General features: G+C 52.9%; 6 protein-coding genes across 6 annotated transcripts; 4 read left to right on the forward strand and 2 right to left on the reverse strand.

The window, feature by feature from the left end:
• Positions 1-515: 515 nt before the first annotated feature.
• Positions 516-2,073, forward strand: J4E79_004199 (uncharacterized protein; the record flags this gene model as incomplete). The annotated part of the gene is made up of 3 exons (XM_049353087.1): positions 516-1,077; positions 1,243-1,684; positions 1,941-2,073. 3 exons carry the CDS (start codon positions 516-518, stop codon positions 2,071-2,073), a joined length of 1,137 nt encoding a protein of 378 aa, XP_049212466.1.
• A 44-nt stretch (positions 2,074-2,117) lies between these two features.
• J4E79_004200 (uncharacterized protein) lies at positions 2,118-4,352 on the forward strand (the record flags this gene model as incomplete). Its single annotated transcript, XM_049353088.1, has 2 exons — positions 2,118-2,125; positions 2,318-4,352. The coding sequence occupies 2 exons, from the start codon at positions 2,118-2,120 to the stop codon at positions 4,350-4,352; spliced, it is 2,043 nt and encodes a 680-aa protein (XP_049212467.1).
• Positions 4,353-5,605: 1,253 nt separating this feature from the next.
• Positions 5,606-7,725, reverse strand: J4E79_004201 (uncharacterized protein; the record flags this gene model as incomplete). The annotated part of the gene is made up of 3 exons (XM_049353089.1): positions 5,606-7,274; positions 7,324-7,346; positions 7,396-7,725. 3 exons carry the CDS (start codon positions 7,723-7,725, stop codon positions 5,606-5,608), a joined length of 2,022 nt encoding a protein of 673 aa, XP_049212468.1.
• A 299-nt stretch (positions 7,726-8,024) lies between these two features.
• Positions 8,025-8,875, forward strand: J4E79_004202 (uncharacterized protein; the record flags this gene model as incomplete). The annotated part of the gene is made up of 3 exons (XM_049353090.1): positions 8,025-8,120; positions 8,176-8,657; positions 8,710-8,875. The coding sequence occupies 3 exons, from the start codon at positions 8,025-8,027 to the stop codon at positions 8,873-8,875; spliced, it is 744 nt and encodes a 247-aa protein (XP_049212469.1).
• Positions 8,876-9,249: 374 nt separating this feature from the next.
• J4E79_004203 (uncharacterized protein) lies at positions 9,250-10,557 on the forward strand (the record flags this gene model as incomplete). The annotated part of the gene is made up of 1 exon (XM_049353091.1): positions 9,250-10,557. The coding sequence occupies one exon, from the start codon at positions 9,250-9,252 to the stop codon at positions 10,555-10,557; it is 1,308 nt and encodes a 435-aa protein (XP_049212470.1).
• Positions 10,558-13,541: 2,984 nt separating this feature from the next.
• Positions 13,542-14,340, reverse strand: J4E79_004204 (uncharacterized protein; the record flags this gene model as incomplete). Its single annotated transcript, XM_049353092.1, has 2 exons — positions 13,542-14,253; positions 14,306-14,340. 2 exons carry the CDS (start codon positions 14,338-14,340, stop codon positions 13,542-13,544), a joined length of 747 nt encoding a protein of 248 aa, XP_049212471.1.
• Positions 14,341-18,046: the final 3,706 nt, after the last annotated feature.

The following is an 18,046-nucleotide window of genomic DNA, read 5'->3' on the forward strand; positions in this document are numbered from 1 at the left end:
CTGTGAACCTCTCGTCACGGCACAGCTACAGTCACGCTACAGCCTTGATATGTTGAGACATGGAATGTACTGCGAAACAAGACCATGAACACAACACAAAGCGGATTCAGAGCTTGGACACGAATCCGGCAACATGATATCCAGGATTGACATAAGAATACTCTAGTGGTAGCTATGGATTCGACTCGTGTACGACTAACTTCATCTCCGACAGTGTTTCCAGCTTCGACATGCAACTTCGCCCCTTCCAAAGCATCGTCAACTCTGCAGGTCGGAAATGCCGTCCTTCGGCATTGGCACGAGGCATGGAAGGTGCACTTGGAGCTATGTCAACTTCAATCTCCAGACGTGAAACATGCAAAACAGCAAAACTCAGCGACCAACATGCCACTCCTGGTGCACACCCGATCCTTAACTATTTCTCACGACAGATGCTCAACGCGCGCCAATCTTTATATCGCTCCTTGTTTCGCACACGCTTTCCTGCCCAACGAGTAGCATCAAAATTCCCATCGATGGTGACCACAAGAAACAAAAACTATACCTACGACAACGTCCCCCAGGAACAAGGCGGAATGGGGACAGCAACAGAGACACTCGATGATCGGCGAGCAAGACAGGCGCGTCTTCTCCTTTCGAAACACTACGAGCCCGTCATCTCTGAGGTACTCAACGAAGAGATACCCAAGTACAAGAATGGCACTACCATCAGTGCAACAGACCGTGTGAAGTATATACGAGAATGCGCACGAATACTCGCTTCAGAACCGCCTATCCTACTAGCCGCAGTCGACGGCGACTTGGTGCGCCGGATTCGGACTGATCCTGATTTGGAGCGAGAATACGACCTCATCTGCAAGAATGCAGCAAAGCAGCCGTCTATCTACATACACCAATTCGCAGACCTGAATGGTATTCCGCCTACTCCTAATCAAATACTTATCATCTGCAACTGGATAGCCGACTACATAGCCGATAATCTGGCAGAAGGCAAAGCTTCCGAGCACTTCTGGCAGATAGACAACGTCTCCCCTGGAAGACCGCTGATTGATCAGCAAAACTCTGCCAAAGGCCACCGTAAGTATCTCTACACGACACATTCCAGTCGATCAAAGAAGCGTGTCGGTACCCTCGAACTTTTCTGTCAAGGTACCCAGAAACGTTGGCAGGAGACGCCAGCATCACTACGCGATACACCCCTTCGATATCCACTCGGGGAGTGTGGATATTCTGAAAACTCAGAAAATCGTCTAAAAGAGCACCGCCAACGGAAGTCATCCAACTATATAATGAACCTAGTCGAGGACATATCCACCCACCTCCACGACATCGGCTTGTTTGAACAACACTTCAAAATGCACCAGTATATTGTCTATCTCATCGACCGGCGGGAACAAGTAGAGATCGCGGAGATCTTTTGCTCCGCATTACTTCGAGTGTGGGTGAGTAGCGGCGGTGGTTTCAACTCGTACCCTGCTGGGCTTAGCGTCAACTCTTCGAAGAAGGTCAGCAACATTGACTGGGCTTCGTACGAGATGAACACCACATTGCACTCCCCCATCACCGAAAACATGAGGCTGCAGCAGCTCAGAGCAGATGAGTACCGGCAAGCACTGGAGTGGACGAATGACAACACTGTAGATTCGGAGACGAGAGAGCCAGCAAGCCAGGAAGAAGAGTGCATGTAAGTTTGACTACTGAAGGGCTCAGATCAGGTACTGACGTAGCGATTCTAGTGCTCATCTCTCACAGCTGTCGATGTAAACCTACTACCCTCGACCATGACTGCTATATCCTAATATACTTCTCATCACTAAACCTTGCCACATTGTATGAATTCGAAATGATTCCTACTCCAGATATCACGATGTCCATTCTGTTGTGTCGCAAGTGATGTTCCGAGGTCGCCCCCCTTCGAGCCCCATAATCCCACGTCACAGTGTCGTGTATGGCCACTCTTTCAGATCAAACCAGAAAGAGCGTATCTCGCTACCAAACACAACGATCGGGTGCAATGCAGGCAAATCTGCAACGTCGCTTCTCGAAGGCCACTATTTCAACCTCCTGCATTAACCCGAGTGAATGTCATAGCATCGCCACATTACCGATCATCAACCATGTCTATGTAAGTCATCAACTTCAATTTTTCAGAAGACACAGCACTTTTTTCGGTTCATCTCGAAGATATAGAGCACCGCGGAGGTATTCGCAATGTTCAAAATCCCAAAATTCCATAAATCACTGTGTAGACATTATGACCGTCCATTTGTCTAGAGCAATCTGTATCGCACATCAGACGGTTACTAAAAATGAGCAGAACATTCGAACACCCCCGATCCTACCCTGCCGCCTTGCTTAAGAAGCGCCACTCCCTCCCCTCCCATCTCCACATCTTCGTCGAACGACCAAGCCGACACGCAATACGCTCATCACGAGACTTCAACTACGATGCCCTCAACAAGTCCAGCATCGAAGCCCATTTCCAGCGCAACGTCGCATCGAGCTTTATCTCATTGTACGAGAGCAAAGCCACTGCCTCGAGCAAATATCCTCACACCGATAAAGTGGGACAAAAACCGCGGTCATTCGATGCCGCTGAAATGGCTATCCACACCAGTGGGCTGACAGCGGCATGGGTGACCGTAGACAAAGACGTCCGTCTTCCAGTATGGTTTGACAAGAACAGACAGGAGTCCGACAACGCAGACGACGAAGAGGTACTGTGGTTTTGCCTTCAAGAGCTGAAAGCAGTACTACAAGTAGATGAGAAGCTTGGGGAGAAGGACGAGTGGCTTGCCTGCGGGTTCATCCCCGAAAGTAGGGTTGTCACTCGTCACGATTCATCGAATGAGGAGTACCCAGAGGGGGTGGTCAACGACAAGGAAATAGAAGAGGCTTATAGACAGGCTCGCCGCGACCGCCAACGTATCGAAGGGGAGAGGCTTCAAGTCGACGTGCCGGAATCTGAGCACAGACTCAAGAAGACGCTGTCTTCGGGCTTCTTGAAAGCCCCTCAGATCCCCAGCCGGAAAAGCTCTCTTGTCTCGCTGGATGGCAAGGCTGTGAGCCAGTCCAAGAAGACAGCTACTGGGGCTTCAAAGCTTCGCGTAGATACGCGCGACGTGTCGGTCTCGCTGACGAATGCGGATCCACGGCGCGCAGCGTCGCTGATGAAATATGCGTTGTTGCTGGCGCATGAAAAGAGGTTTGAGGCAGAGGAGTCTTGGCTTTCGGAGACGACTCGTTTGGCTGGGGGTGTAGATCGGGGTGACAGTACGAGGACAATCGATGATGTGGGTCGTAGAGAGAGGCGAAGCGGGTTTGTAGAGCGTCATAATGAGGCCTACTTGACGCCGCCACAATCACCAATTACCTCATCTGGACGAAGGGGCATGCATGAGCGAAGGGGTCGTAATGGTGCTGATAATCCAGTCAAACGATACGAAATCGCTCGACAAGATGATGAACAATCAGTCCAGGAAAGGGGAAGACGTATGCGTCGCTCTGCCGCTCCATCGCCCTCGCAGTCTTTGCTAGGACATCATCTTGAAGGAGGCAACGCGTCTTCGCTTCGACCGCGTCTTTCGCGCCGTGAGCTCCTCTTGGAGCTGCAATCAGACGAAGACTCTGTTCTACGAGAGTACGCAAGAGTCAGTCTGCAGGATCCCTCTTCCCACCACCACACCCGGCACGACACGCCTAATGGCGCACCCTCAACATCGACGGCCCCGGGAACCCAGCAACCACCCAACCACACCGCCCAGGGTGCAGGTAACGATGAATTTAGCCCACCAGATGAATCGGTCTACTCCACCATGTCGTCTCTCTCCTCCTTGTCCGACCTCGCGCATGCTACCATCGAGGAGGCCACGTACGCTACCGTCCATCCTGGCTCCCATGTTAGGGAGATCGAGATACGGAGAAGGAAGTCGAGGCCGTCGTCTGCGGAGGCGAAGTTCAGCGAAAAAGAGGAGAGAGGGAGGAGTAGGAACGGACGGCGACAACGAAGAGTTTCGGGGGTAGCTGTAGAAACACCAGCGGAAGAGGATGTGGAACCTTTTCCTACTTTTGATCCGATCGTACCGGGTCACGTACAGCTTTCACGGTCTGGAAGCAATGTTTCTGCGGTTGCTGTTGTTCCTTCGGCATCAACACCGACACCTTCACCAGTGGTCTTGAAATCCGAATCTTTCTTTGCCAGAAGGAAGAAACTGTTCGAGAAGGGCAAAGACGTTTCTGAGCGTTTAGCAGAGGTACGGGAAAGTCCGGCTGCTCAGAAACCAAAGGTCATGAAAGATCTCTTGGAGTTTGCTGGGTGGAGATCTGGTGATAAGAAAGATGGGTCGAAGTGAGCAGGGATGAGAAATGACTTTTGTAGGGAAAAGGTGAGTTCATGACGAGGCGAGCGAGCTGCTGTTAGAGTTCGCTAACGGGTACTCGGATCAGCGAAAGATGGAGGTGCAAGTCGAGGAGAAGAAGAGCGTCTCATCATCGCCAAACCACAACATCCAAGAAAGCACCACTCACACTCGCACCTGGAAGATTATCATACCAAAACGTCGCGGTGGTGAGGCGTCCGTCCCCAGTTTTCTCGAAGGTTTCCACTCGGACAAGCCAACCGCCACCAACGAAACCACGACTCTACCCGCCTATCCGCATCCTACGATCCCCAACCCACATTCCCACCCCACAACAATTCGCACCGTTACCCACCCCTGATCCTACATCCGCGCATCCCTCTACATCCGTGCTAGCTCGCCTCCATCCCATCCCCAATGCAAACCCCTGCCTTACCCGATTTACCCGGAAGCAGTAAAACGCACGGATCCGCACACCCCAATCGAGCAATGACGTGCCGAAAGCAGTGCTGGCGAAAGTTGGCAGCGAGGCATTGGACGCGCACGTTCGGCGCCGGGGGCAATGCAGAGAAAAGTTGGCACCGTGTTCCATGGTGGACTTGTGAGTTACTGGATTAGGCATCTAGAGAAGATGACGACGGGGATGACGGTGGTTGTGACGTTGGAGGTGTCGTGACGTCGAGGGTAATTATAAATGTGGTGGACAATGCGTGCGAGAGATGGTGTAGGCGGACGGAGCGGAAGGATTGCGCGGTGCGGTGATTGGGTGTGGTGCAACATTAAAACTCCATCATCGATGTATTTGCAACATCGAGATTACCATATCGCGATGTTAGTTGATTGTTCGTGAAGTTATAAGTGCACTGGTGATGAATTGCTTGTTCACATGCTACTTCGTGTATTACTATGGATGCGTGAGACGTGGTGCTCACAATAGGCCCGACCTTGCCTGCCTGAATTCCCCAAAGGACCGTTTTCGTATGAAGACACCCCATCGCTGCTGCCTACGCATGTACTTTGCTTGCGCCTCTACGCGCGGCTTTGTAGGCAGTTGTATAGGCTTTAGCCGCGATCTCTGGTGTGCGACGATGACAGACTCTAGCCCCAGTGAGGTGCATCATGGTGGCTCCTGCGTTGTCGGTTGTCAAGATGATCGGACCGTGGCGGGGGCTTTGAGAAATCGATATTGTGACCATGCCCTATAACGGGACTGGTTATTGTTCGGAAGGATACTCCCTCGGAGCTGTTCATCCAGGTTGTGGGCTAGCCATGCCACCCTGGTAAGCACTGGCAAAGTCTAGTTGTCCCAGTTGGCCATTAATCTGGTCAATCTCCTTGTTCAGGTCTTCCACATTCTGCGCCAAACTGGATACTTCGTCGAATCTTCGGTGTTTGGTGGCGTCAGCGACCATTTCAGATACTATGAACTTCTGTTCCTCAAGTACAATCAACCGCTCTTTGAGTTCTTTCTCTTCTGATTCCATTGCGGAGACCTCGCTGCTGCTTACGACACTGCCAGTGGAGCGGTCGTTGTACTTAATGGACGCGAGAGCACTACCTCCATTCGTTCGACCTTGCGGGGCTGCATGCTTGAGGATCTTTGGTAACGCTCTGAGCGGTAGCATGTGTAAGCTCAAGAAGCTGTAAGCTTGCTGATATACTGCTCTTTGTAGCTTCTGCTGTGTCGGCGAGTCGGTGGGGAGATCTCGTATTCGTTTTGCGGCTACATCGAACTGTGCAAAGCCGTCCATTAATCGTTTGCGCACCTTGGTCGCGTCAGTCAACTGCTGCGGCGTGGGTGACTTGTCTGGGTCTTGCAAGGCCTGCAGGAGCTTGTGGAATCGTGGAAGGAGTAATCGGATGCCACGTTCGAATTGCGCAAGGTTCTCGTATGCACGCTGGTCCTTTGGCTTGTCGGCTAGCTCGCGCTCAAAGTCGCCTCTAGCGAACAACGTGTGCTGGCAGTCTTTGCACATGCGCACGTCAACACTCATCTGCGCAGCATCTTTTTCAGTCGTCTGCGTGCTAGCAACATTGAGACCTATCTCCGAGGAGCAGCCAGTCTTGGGGTCGCTGCACACGACGCGTCCGCACATGCGACAATGTGATCTTCTGAATGTGTATGTCGAGAACTCCTGCTGGCAGAAGGGACAGTTGGGAACTTTGGCGTCTTCCTCCCATGTGATGATAGATTGTTCCAGAGCCTTGCGCTGGTTCTTGACACCCGGCAGTGAAAACCAACTCCCTGCGGTCTGCGTTTCTTCTATCGGAGGCGGGTTTGCGAGAAGTTGCGTCAACTTGGTAAGACGCTTCTCGAGCCGGCTGACTTCCATGCGCTCTCTATCCACCCGTTTCCGTCTGATCTTGGCGAATTCGTCAAAGTGGTCGCGCTCGAAGCCGTGGTGATCGTTGTACCCGTCCCTCGACTTGTAGCATGTCTCGCACACGCGACACCAGACGCCTCGGACAGGGTCGTGCTTGGCCTGCCGCGAGAGCTTCATCTGGTACATGGTGTGTTCCTCGCAGAACAGCCTGCCACACTGTCTGCAGTTGACTGCTGGCTGACTTCCACCTAACGCCATTTGTGATGCTGTGACGGGCCTGGCGCACATGGGATCTGAGCAGACATCGCGGTAGCCAGGCCTCTGCCAATGTGATCGCGTGACTTCCTCCTCGGGGTCTCGGCGGACGGGTGCGGGTTCGTGGGGAACGTGGGCGGTCGAACTGCTCGCGGAGTGGGAGATTTGGGGTGGCGACGGGACATCGTTGGATTCGAAGACGTCGAGTCCCTTCAGCTTCTGGTTGAGCACGGCGAGCGGCTGGAACTTCTTGGCCTTGTGCATCTGGGCCTCGAACCAGTTCTTGACCTCATCCTGCTCCTCCACGACCAGGTTCTGGTGGTTGTCGTCGAGATGTCTACTACTGGTCAGGGCTAACATACTGGGCGGATGTGAGGCGGCGCTACCTGTTCAGTTGTAGTAATGTTACCTGCTACGTCAGACGACTGTTCTTGCTGCAGCAGGTGCTATGAACCCACCATTTCCTCATTGCATATCGGGCACACGAGCCTACTCGACGCACTCGCCGCGGCATTCTCGCCGGGGCCCACCAGGACCTTGCTGCCGATATCCTCGCGCGTCTCTGCAGTGCTGGCGGGGCTGTTGGAGGCCTGCGAGTTGAGCGAGACGGAGCTCTCAGAGGGCGAGAGCAGGCTCGCGTTGCGGCGGTGGGCGGCTGCAGGCTGCGGAGGTGCAGCGGCGGGCGACAGGTTCCTCCCGCTGCCGAGGACGCGGCCGCCGCCCAGAGACCTGCGCGAGGTCATATTCGGGAGTGTCTGCTGGAGTCGTGAAGGTACATGGGCCGGCATGGGTAGGCTAGGGCGTGGGTCTTGGGCGCGCCGTTGCAAGGGCCGCTAGGGATGCGCTGCAGGACCACATGCCGGCATCTTGGAAACGCGTCCCCGTCCCGCAGTCGCACCGTCCAGGGAGACATGGCTAGTGGCAGCGAGGGAACCATTATTGCGTGATTGCGAAGTGCATGCGATAAGAAAACTCTACAGCCCAGCCAGCCCGGCCGACGAACTCAGCACGGCCTTGGCAATGACGCGGAATCGAGACATGGCTATCTCCGCGCTGCATGCTCCATCTCCGCAACACTCTCCGCACCATGAAAGGCCCCTACCCCGAGATCCAGGGCGGCGGCTCTCTGATTCTCGCATGGCAGATCCGCAATAAGCGCGTCCTGGTCGTCGGCGGCGGCGAGGTACGTCCACACCCCCAGGCCCCTTGCAAAGTATTGACAGTTGACAAAAGTCTAGGTCGCCGCTGGTCGCATCGTCAACGTGCTCAATGCCGACGCCAAAATCACCCTCGTCTCCCCGCGCGACGGCCTCAACGAAGAAGTTGCCTACCGGATAGAACAGGGCCAGGTCGACTACATCGATCGCAAGTTTGAGCCCCAAGACCTCGATGGCGTCGACATGGTCCTGACGGCCGTCGACGATCCCGAGGCCTCGTCGCAGATCTACAAGCTATGCAAGGAGAGGCGGATAGCAGCCAACATCGCCGACGTGCCGCCCGAGTGCGACTTCTACTTTGGCAGCGTGCACCGCGATGGGCCGCTCCAGATCATGGTCAGCACAAACGGCAATGGCCCCAAGCTGGCCAACATCGTCAGGAGGCAGATAGCAGCTGGCCTACCATACAACATCGGCAACGCCGTACAAAGAGTCGGCATGCTGCGGAGGAAGCTGCGAAAGGTCGCGCCCAATATTGAGGAGGGCCCAAAGCGGATGCAATGGTATGTTCCCGACATCGCACCCTGGAGCCGCCCGCTGACTCAGCCAATACAGGATGTCCAAGGTGTGCGAACAATACTCGCTCGACGACCTCTGCGCCATGACCGAGGAGGACATGGAGATGCTCCTCGGTTTCTACAGACCCGGAACCGTGCCGACGCTCGAAGAAGTACGGCTGCAGGAAGCTGACGGAGCGTACGACGGGCCTTTCTTGATCTGATTGCATATGGAACCGGCGTTGGGTAGACAGCATACAGTAGGTATGAGCGGGAGTTGCGGCGACGCTATCAAATTCTTGTATATCAATTGTACACTCTCCTACGCTCTCACCTACCTCCCAGAAGTTTCCATTGCCTCGGGATCTCGTAAACTTTGCTTTCTATACTAATGCAGGCGGCAGCGCACCTGTTGAGCTTCCAGCTGGTCTCAAGTGTCCGGTGGATCCTTCCTCGTCCCATCTCCTCCGGTCCTGTCAGCCAATCAGGATGAGTTGGCCCAAGCGTCAACTTCCCGGCACTTGCCTGTTGATAGCCCTCACCACATCGTGCAGACCACACCACAGCAACGCTACGAATTCTACCCTGAATCGCTCACATGTCGGCGTCAGAGAACCAGATGGATCTTGCGCAGCGACCACCTTACGACACCGTCGATTTCAAGGCCCTCACCAAGAGCGACAAGGAATTCAAACAACTATGGCAGCGAACGTCTGGCAAATTGGATTTTCAAGACCCCGAGACTGCCCAGACCCTATCAAAGGCTATCTTGAAAGTCGACTTTGGCCTCCAACTAGATGTGCCATGTGATCGCCTGTGCCCGCCAATTCCCAATCGCTGGAACTACGTAGCCTGGCTGCAAGGCCTGATTGACTCGACATCACCACACTATTCTAGCAAGTACGATCCAAACCGTCAAGTTCAAGGCCTGGACATTGGTACCGGGGCTTCCGCCATATACACTTTGTTGTGTCTGAGATCACGTCCGAGTTGGTCAATGTGCGCCACGGATATCGACAAGAAGAGCTTCGACTCAGCAGCTCGCAACCTCGCGCTCAACAACTTCATGACACGTACCAAGCTACTCCAAACCACCGAGTTGAACCCAGTGATACCACTCGCAGCCCTTGGTGTAGACCGTCTTGACTTCACCATCTGCAACCCACCCTTCTTCACCGACGTGTCCGACATGCAGTCTAGCTTGAAGGGTGAAGGAAAGAGCTGGAAACCCAACGCCGTATGTACTGGCTCAGAAAACGAAATGGTCTGTCTCGGTGGCGATCTAGGCTTCGTCACGAAGATGATCAATGAGAGTCTTGTTTTGAAGGACAAGGTACAGTGGTATACCAGCATGTTGGGCAAGATGGACAGCGCCAAGGCTATCATCAATCTTCTGAAGAAGCACGGCATCACCAATTGGGCGGTTGGTACTATAGAGGTTGGATCAAGCACCAAGCGATGGATCGTTGCGTGGAGCTTCGGCGACCTCAGACCAAGAAACAGCCACGCGCGTATAGAGCGAATGGCCAACGAGTACCTCCCGTTCCCAACATCGTATCCCATCGCCCTGCCACCTGCAGTCGAACCTCAGGCTGCCAAAGATGCTATCAACACCCAACTCGAATCGCTTGACCTAACCTGGACCTGGGATCCTCTTGCATCTACCGGTATCGGCGAAGCTAGTCAAAACGTATGGAGTCGCTCCTATCGCCGCGCATACGAACGCAAACAGAAGGAAGGACTCGTCGATATGAAGGAGGATTCCGCACGAAAGGGTGAGCTAGCCTTTCGTATTCGTGTTGTAGACCTGGCGCGGGAAGTCGTTGTTGAGTGGCTGAGAGGCACGGACCAAGTGTTGTGGGAGAGTTTGTGCGGCTTGATACACCGTCACTTCAAGAAGTCCTGAGCGCCGGGGGATACTTCTGCTGTATAAACTATTGAATCTTCACAGATGAGTAGGTTCCGATTTGATGTAGCTTTAAGCATACCTTTTTAGAAAACGACACAGATTGTAGCGTTGCAGTTAGGAAACCCTTGTCTGACTGCTGTTGTGGAATCGCATCAGCATATGTCAGCTTATCCTTGGCGTCACGGTGCTTCCTACCACTCTGGAACCTTTCTACTCAAACCATCCAACAGTATTTGGGTTACGTACCATAACGCCCGGTCATGCGGTGTCATACGCCTCCAACACGCATACTACGCCTTTTCGAAACCCGTGCCTCAATATCAGCACATTTTGCCGGCGTAAGGAACGCCCTTTTCAACTCCCCATCGTTCAGCCTTTATCATCTTGAAGATCTTCTTTCTTTCCTCATTTCCACACTGCTCATTATCCCTTATCCATTGAACCACCATCCGAAAGCCTCCTGCGCGATCAAGACCAATCAGCGAAAATGCACTTCCCCGTCGTAACCCTACTTCTCACTGCCCTCACACTCATTGCGACAAGTTCCGCGGCCGTCATAGTGGAGTGTGGAGCTGTCGCTCCTATGAGCACTTGTTTACAATCATGCCCTGGGAAGTGCGTTCAGGCGAGCAGTTATGTGTGGTGCAAATGTCCCTGGGCCCAGGGAGGAGGTGGAGGTGGAAGTGCGTAAGTGGTATGTCAATCTCTGATCTGAATGAAAGTAACACATTGTCTGATGAGCATGCAGGTTGAATCAAAGAAATTGGATTGCGGTGAGGAGGAAGACAGTGGCGGGAGTTGGACTTGCCAAGGGATGGAAATGTCAGGTTTCCTAATCAAGCCTAAAAGATGTTGGAAGCAGAAGGAATGTGTTTCCCGCTGGTATGACAAAGGAATTCGTCGCTGCATGTGTGTTAAGATGACAACCCAATGCATACATGTGTCATGGAAATACATCCCTTGCATCACTCACCCTTTCACCTCTCTCCATCTTAATATCCTCCCTCATCAATCTCCTAGCTCACCTCATTAAACCTGAGCACACTAAAAGATAAATACTGCCTCAGTCCACTCAGCTCCCGTTACCTTGCAGTACAGCCTTTCCATTCTTACATCTACACTACCAACAATGCATCTACAACACCTCTTCATCATCATGCTCCCAACCATCGCCACCGCTATCGCTCTACCTCAGAGCGGCGGAATACATGCAGGTGGTGCATGCGGCGAAGTTGCCCTCACCGGTTACTGCCATGCAAACTGTGTGCACGGCCGCTGCGTTGCTTCCGGTACGACTCTGAACTCGGGGTTGTCGATCTGTGTCTGTCGATAAGAGGCTTTCCAGCAGGACATGAAATGATACGAATGAGGAAGGGTAGTAAGTCTTCCGATCTTTCGGGCGCATCGGTCGCTAATGTTGTAAACATAAGGTGATAGGCCGGCGATGCGAATAAAACGGCGAGACGGCCTCAGCGTACGTTAGAAGCAGGGTATAGCAAGAGCGATCTTCAGCTTCCGGGAGCCACAGCTTATGGAAGTATGCTGATGGCGTGATATGTGAGCGGCAGCGGGCAAAACAACGAGACACGGCAGCGTGGTCAGATAGTCAAAAACTATGACGTGAGACGTTTAACAAGGCCCCGACTCTAGCAATCCCTTAATTGCACCTTCATAAAGAACTCTCTTTCCACTATTCAACTCCCAAGCCAGCTGCACAGGAAGACGAACGACCACTCTTGACCATCAAAATCAACCACCAAAACCATTATGCATCTCCAACCCATCCTCTTCGCCCTCTTTACTCTTTCCTTCGGTTTCGTAGCCGCCTCTCCTACCCCCGCAGACGTAAAGTGCGGTTCCTTAGTCTCAACATCTGCATGCCGAGCTAGCTGTCCTGGGACATGTGTGCAGAAGGGCGAGATGGCGAATACGGTCATGACATGCAAATGTTAGGATACCGATAACGGCGAAAGAATGACAGAAGCGGAAAGAGGTAAATGTGAAGCAAATAGACTAAAGAGAGGTGTTGCTAACGAAGAATAGTGTGGAGCGAGATTGGATGACTGGAGGAGGTGGAGAAAGCGAAAGACTGGTTGCGCGTTATTGGGACCACACTCAGACAATATGATGTCAAATCAAGTCGTACTAGCAAGTTACCGCATCTATCGTCTTACATTCAAGTAAGCTGTGGGACGATCTGGGTATATGCTGTATGTGTTACGGCATCAGCAGTCGTCAGCTGAGGAAGTTCCTTGTTTCAGTTGAGCGTTAATGCAGAACACTCATCCTTTGAAGAGTCTAACTTCAGATCTCTATAACATCGGATGATTCTCTTTCATCACCGCGCACTACCTCCGCTCATCGTACGCTGAGCTCTTACTTCCATCATACCTTGACTTTCATTTCACCAACATGTATCTCCCGACCACCCTCCTGACCGCTCTTACCCTCTTTGTGGGAGCAAATGCTCTCGCTCTCCCATGCGACTCAGGCAACAGAGCTATCTGCAATCAAAGCATCGCTCTTGCAACTTGCGTAGCTCAGTGTCCTGGGCGGTGTATTGTGGGCAGTTTACCGACGATTGCGACATGCAAATGTGCGCCCATCTGCTGAGGTGTTTGTAGAAGCAGTATAGGAAGAATGAAGGGTGAGTTGGTTTGCTGAAGGAGGAAGGGAATCTGGAGATGCTGACTGCTCGTAGGGATAAGAGGCAGAGACGAATGATATAAGGCCAAGAGACAGGAAGCTGGTCCTGGTGATGACGGGTATCATCGAAACAAGTAGATGCAATTGATGGAGTGGCACTAGGAGAGCCGTAGCATGTCTTGGTAAAACCATCGCATTCCCCGACTTCATTTAGTAGACGTACCTACGATATCGGAACGGTCAGAAGCTTAGGAGCCCACCTCATCAGCGACGCTGAGGCACACGTGAAATCCCACATACCACCATTCCACTCACTCAGCACATCCCCATCTCCTCTAGACTATCGGTCCGTCCCAGAACATACTCTTATCCATCTCCTCCGCCATACCCTTCGCCATGGGCGGGCAATCATAATCCGGCTTCCTACCCGCACACAGTCCCTCCAGCATCCCATCATCTCTACCACCACGTCCTGCACCACCAGCCCTACCACCCCTAGCCGCGCCACGACCGCCCCTATCACCACCTCTGCCCGCATAGCCACCTCCAAAGCCTCCCCTACCGCCGCCGTTCATACCACCCGCACCCTGCCCTGCAGCAGCCCTATTCTCGCGATGCAACTGTCCGCCATGCAGATCTCCCTTGAGCTCTTCACGCTCGTTGACTTCTTCAGTGGTGTATTGGAATGTGTTCCAGGCGTGGACTTGGCTTTCTAGACCGCGGGGTGCTCGACCGGCGCGCGCGAGGACGGGACCTTGGGCGTGGAGGGCGAAGTCGCGGTCGCCGACTGCGGCGGTGTCTTGGTCGAAGCGCGTGATGCCTAGATCGAAGAGCTCGACGGAGTTGTGGTAGAAGGTGGCTTCTTTGGGGGTGTTGTTGCCATTGGCGTGGCCGTTGGTGTTGCCATTGCCGACCGTCGCGTTGTTGCTGTCGGACATCTTGGGCTGGAGAATGTGGACGTTTTTCTCAGGCTGTGGGCTTTCAGGTGTGGCTGTTGTCGTAGAAGTCGGTGTACTTGTGACGGCGGAGATGATATCTGGGCTTTTTCTGTGGTGTCAGTGCTTTACCCGCGGTGAAGCGCAGGTGAGGGAGGACTCACTCAAACCACGAGAACAGGTATCTCAACGTGTTCATTGCAGATTAGTGGCGAAGGATGCATATCGTGTTGTTGCCCAGCAGAGGGCCAGATAAGCGAGCCAATGGTAAAAAATCACTATCTGGTGATGGTGAGGAAGTCGCGTCCAGAGTCGGAGGCAGTGACGGTTCATCTTCACCACTTGGCCCAGCGCAAAACATCCATATGCTACCATAAAGACTACAGTATCAAAATAGAGCTCTCAATGAATACGATAAATGGAAGTAAATGTAGCGATTATTATGAGATCTCTGTAGAGCAGACTTGATTGCACACGACTGGTGGAATTCGCCACCCAGGAAGTGAACGCTTTTCGTCCAGCGCACGTTAAATGAAACATTTTCGATGCAGAGTAGTGAGAATTACCAGGTATCAAGATTGGTACGCGACTGTGAGGATGACAGCCTTCCGCTGTTCGGAGACAAATACCGTTGGAAATGGAAAGCTACTAGCGCCGAAGTTCATGTGTCCACTGACAGATTACATGAAGTATGCGCGCTATTTTGATCCCGATGAGAAAAAGCCTTGAGCAGAACACATCTTGACTAGATCATGCCCCAGCCCGACCATGTGACCCAGTCGTAAGACACACGCATCATCCGCCCCGTATTATACTAGTATGCAGAAGTAGACCAACGGTCGTAGTCGCCACACATTTTTGGCTAGAAATACCATTTGAGACATCGCGACCATGGGTGAACTTTCGGAAGGAACTGAAGGGGCGACTCAGCAGCCTGGAAATCGTGTCGCATGCGGAAACAAATTCCGACAGTGAACATCGCTCATGTCGGTCACGGCCGAGTCTGGTGACACTGTGGCGTTGATGTAAGCCAGTGAGTACGACGGACGTGTCTTACTATATTCCTGCCTCGCCCATGTTGAGCCGGAACAGTATGCCGAATGTTGGTTGCAGGTACACGTGCTTGGCTGGAATTCGCCATGGGTACGGAATTGCCATGATGCGGACGCTACTTGCGAGTGTCGACTAGTACGAGAATGCCTCCTCGAAAAGGTCAATGCTTCGTACACCCACCCTGCGTCTGACAGCTGCCCTAACGCCGTCACTGAAGCCCATTGGCCCGCACACTGAGACCGCCATGGCACCGATCTGTACAAGCACCTCTTCATCTAGTACACCTTGCACATCGCACCGCTGCAGTCTTACGTCGAGGTACGCGGGCACACAACGGCTTTCAAGTTCGCATGAGCCCATTCTGGACGCATAGACCCGTATGCTCACGACTTCGCCAAAATGCTGTAATGACGCGATTTCGTCAAGCCAAAGCCGCACCCACTCCACGGAATCAAGGTTGGCTATGCACCAAACGAGTACAATCTTTCTTGCGGCGGCTGTATTGCTGTTGTGTGCGTTGAGCAGATGTCGCACAAAAGACAACTGGTGTGTAATTCCTACCCCTCCTGCGAAAAGCACGACAGTGCCGTATGAGTCAAGCGAGTGTTGGCCACCATACGGTCCCTCTATAGCTCCCCAGAAGTGCACCTGAGTGTTCTCGTATTTCGCTGCCAATTTATGAAGAGCACAAGTCATCCCTCGGCGCGAACGGATGATGCACGAGACGGTGCTAGGTCCATCCTGGGATTCAGGGTCGTCGATGGTGAAGGACAGCTTTTCCCCCAGGATCTTCGCGTTCCCACATTGCTGGGACCAAGCCACAGAGAACGGGTGTGACCCCACCAGTGCTACTCTTGGCATGTAGATCTGAACGTGTGATCCGGGATTCGCGTCCCACGAGTGGGGTAGGGTGAAAGTGACACGCGTCGCCTCTCCGGGTAATGTTTCCAGCTTGACAGAAGTCCATGTTTTCCTCTTCCATGAGAAGTTGAGATATAATATCCTAAGGAAGCGAGCTAGGGGCTCTAGTGACAATTGAATGACAACCAAATACATCCAAGGCAGTTGGGGTAGGGCATGTTTCGCCAGATGAAAGTAGACGCCAGATATCGCTATTGCAATGCCGATGCGGTGCAGTGAGAGGAATGTTTCGTAGAATGAGCGTCTGAGGGGGCCAATGGAATGTATCATGAGAAATACGAAGGCGACGAAAGCTGCAAGGCCGCTTCGATACGACAGTGAATGCTGTAGAAGCCGGCCCACACTGTGCCAGCCGCTTTGCCCATTATAGGTCACCTGGTACGTGCTGTATAGGAACGCGGAAACATGGGCTATAGCCTCCACTACGACAAGTCTGGCCGTCCATCGATGGAAAAGGTTGAAGGTATCGTAGCTGACCTGGAGCAAGTTGATTAGAGGGTTGTTCCGGAGAGCAAAGAGTATCGTGAAGACGAGGTTGAAGGTGGCTAGAGTCCCGCAGCGGCCTCGAAACTCGGCTATCATCTCGGAACGTGAGCGTACAGATATTACCACGCAATACGCTGTATTGCTCAGAATATAGAGAGCGATCACAACCACATGAGCGCGAGTGGGTAGTGAGACCGAAGTTACACCAGCAGTAGAGGCTCCCGTTGGTTGCCGGTATTTGGTCAATCTGGCTGGCGCATACAGAAAGTGCTGCTTGAGGGCTCCCCAGAAGGCGTAGCGATCCCGGGCCCAGAATTCTTGTCCTCTGCATGAAGCAATGGTTGAAACTCGTCGTCGATCGTTCCTGGCGGCGACGATGATACGAAGGCAGAAGGAAAGTATCGTCGGTATCAGCGCCGTCGCGATAAGGATATGGACGAACATGTCGTTGGCAGATTGATTAACACCAGCGAGTCCGTGACTGAACTTGAACGGATCTGAGCTTAGGTTGGTCTCGCCATTGTGAATGTCGTCGAGGGTCGGTGCATCCGATGGTAACGTTGAAATCGGGATTTTGGCGGCGTCCATTTGTCAACGAATGTCGGATGTGGCGTCTTTCGCTCGAGATTGGCTATGAAGTGTGATCGGAGAGAATTCCAAGGTGCGATGGAATACTTTATAGCATCTGTTGAATCTGGTGGACTTCCGGTGAACGTATAAGCTTGGTGCTGGGCGTAGCCTGACTCTGAGTTGCTGTCTGCGATGCAGAGTCCGCTGATTTCAGACCTCGCCATCGGAGCCTGCATTGGCCGGTCCGTGTATTGCCAAGTAAGAAAGCCGCGGGGCCTGGTAAGTGCAAACAGCCAAAGATTGAGGTCCCGTAGCCGTCTCCTACAAAGTCAGCACGTCTGCACTACCTTGTCTGCAGCCATTTTGGCAGCTAAGAGTATTAGTGTTGGTAACGTAGCAAGACCCTGGGGTACTACCATTGGCAGAGCCGCGATCTCAAGGTAGATTGGGGAATGCTAGGTGGATCGATACCTACAAACGTGAGCAAGTCGCCGTCTCGTGGTTGCCACAGATTGTGGCTCGAGCTGCTTACTTTACAACCGCAGGGCTGCAATTGTGCGCGAAGGCTTTTGGGTCGGTCTGGCCGTAGATAGTACGCAACAATGTGGGTCATCGTGACTACTTAAAGTCATTTTGTTGGCCTTCGCGTAAAGTCGGAGGAGAAGGATGGCAACAGGTGTAGTACAAGGACTCGAGGATAGGAAATTAGCGCTGACACGAGATCCATCGGGCTAAGCCCTACCGTGACCCGACTTTTACATCTAGCCTCTTCAAGTACGTGTCAATATCTCACTCAAGGTCGCCGGTGAGGATATTATCCTTCTTACCGCATGTTCAAAAGTGATGAGGACAGTTAGAGAGTTCCTGGTTGTAAC

This window comes from Alternaria viburni (assembly GCF_023758015.1).
Source record: "Alternaria viburni strain BMP 2772 chromosome Unknown scaffold_7, whole genome shotgun sequence".
Taxonomy (NCBI): Eukaryota; Fungi; Ascomycota; class Dothideomycetes; order Pleosporales; family Pleosporaceae; genus Alternaria; species Alternaria viburni.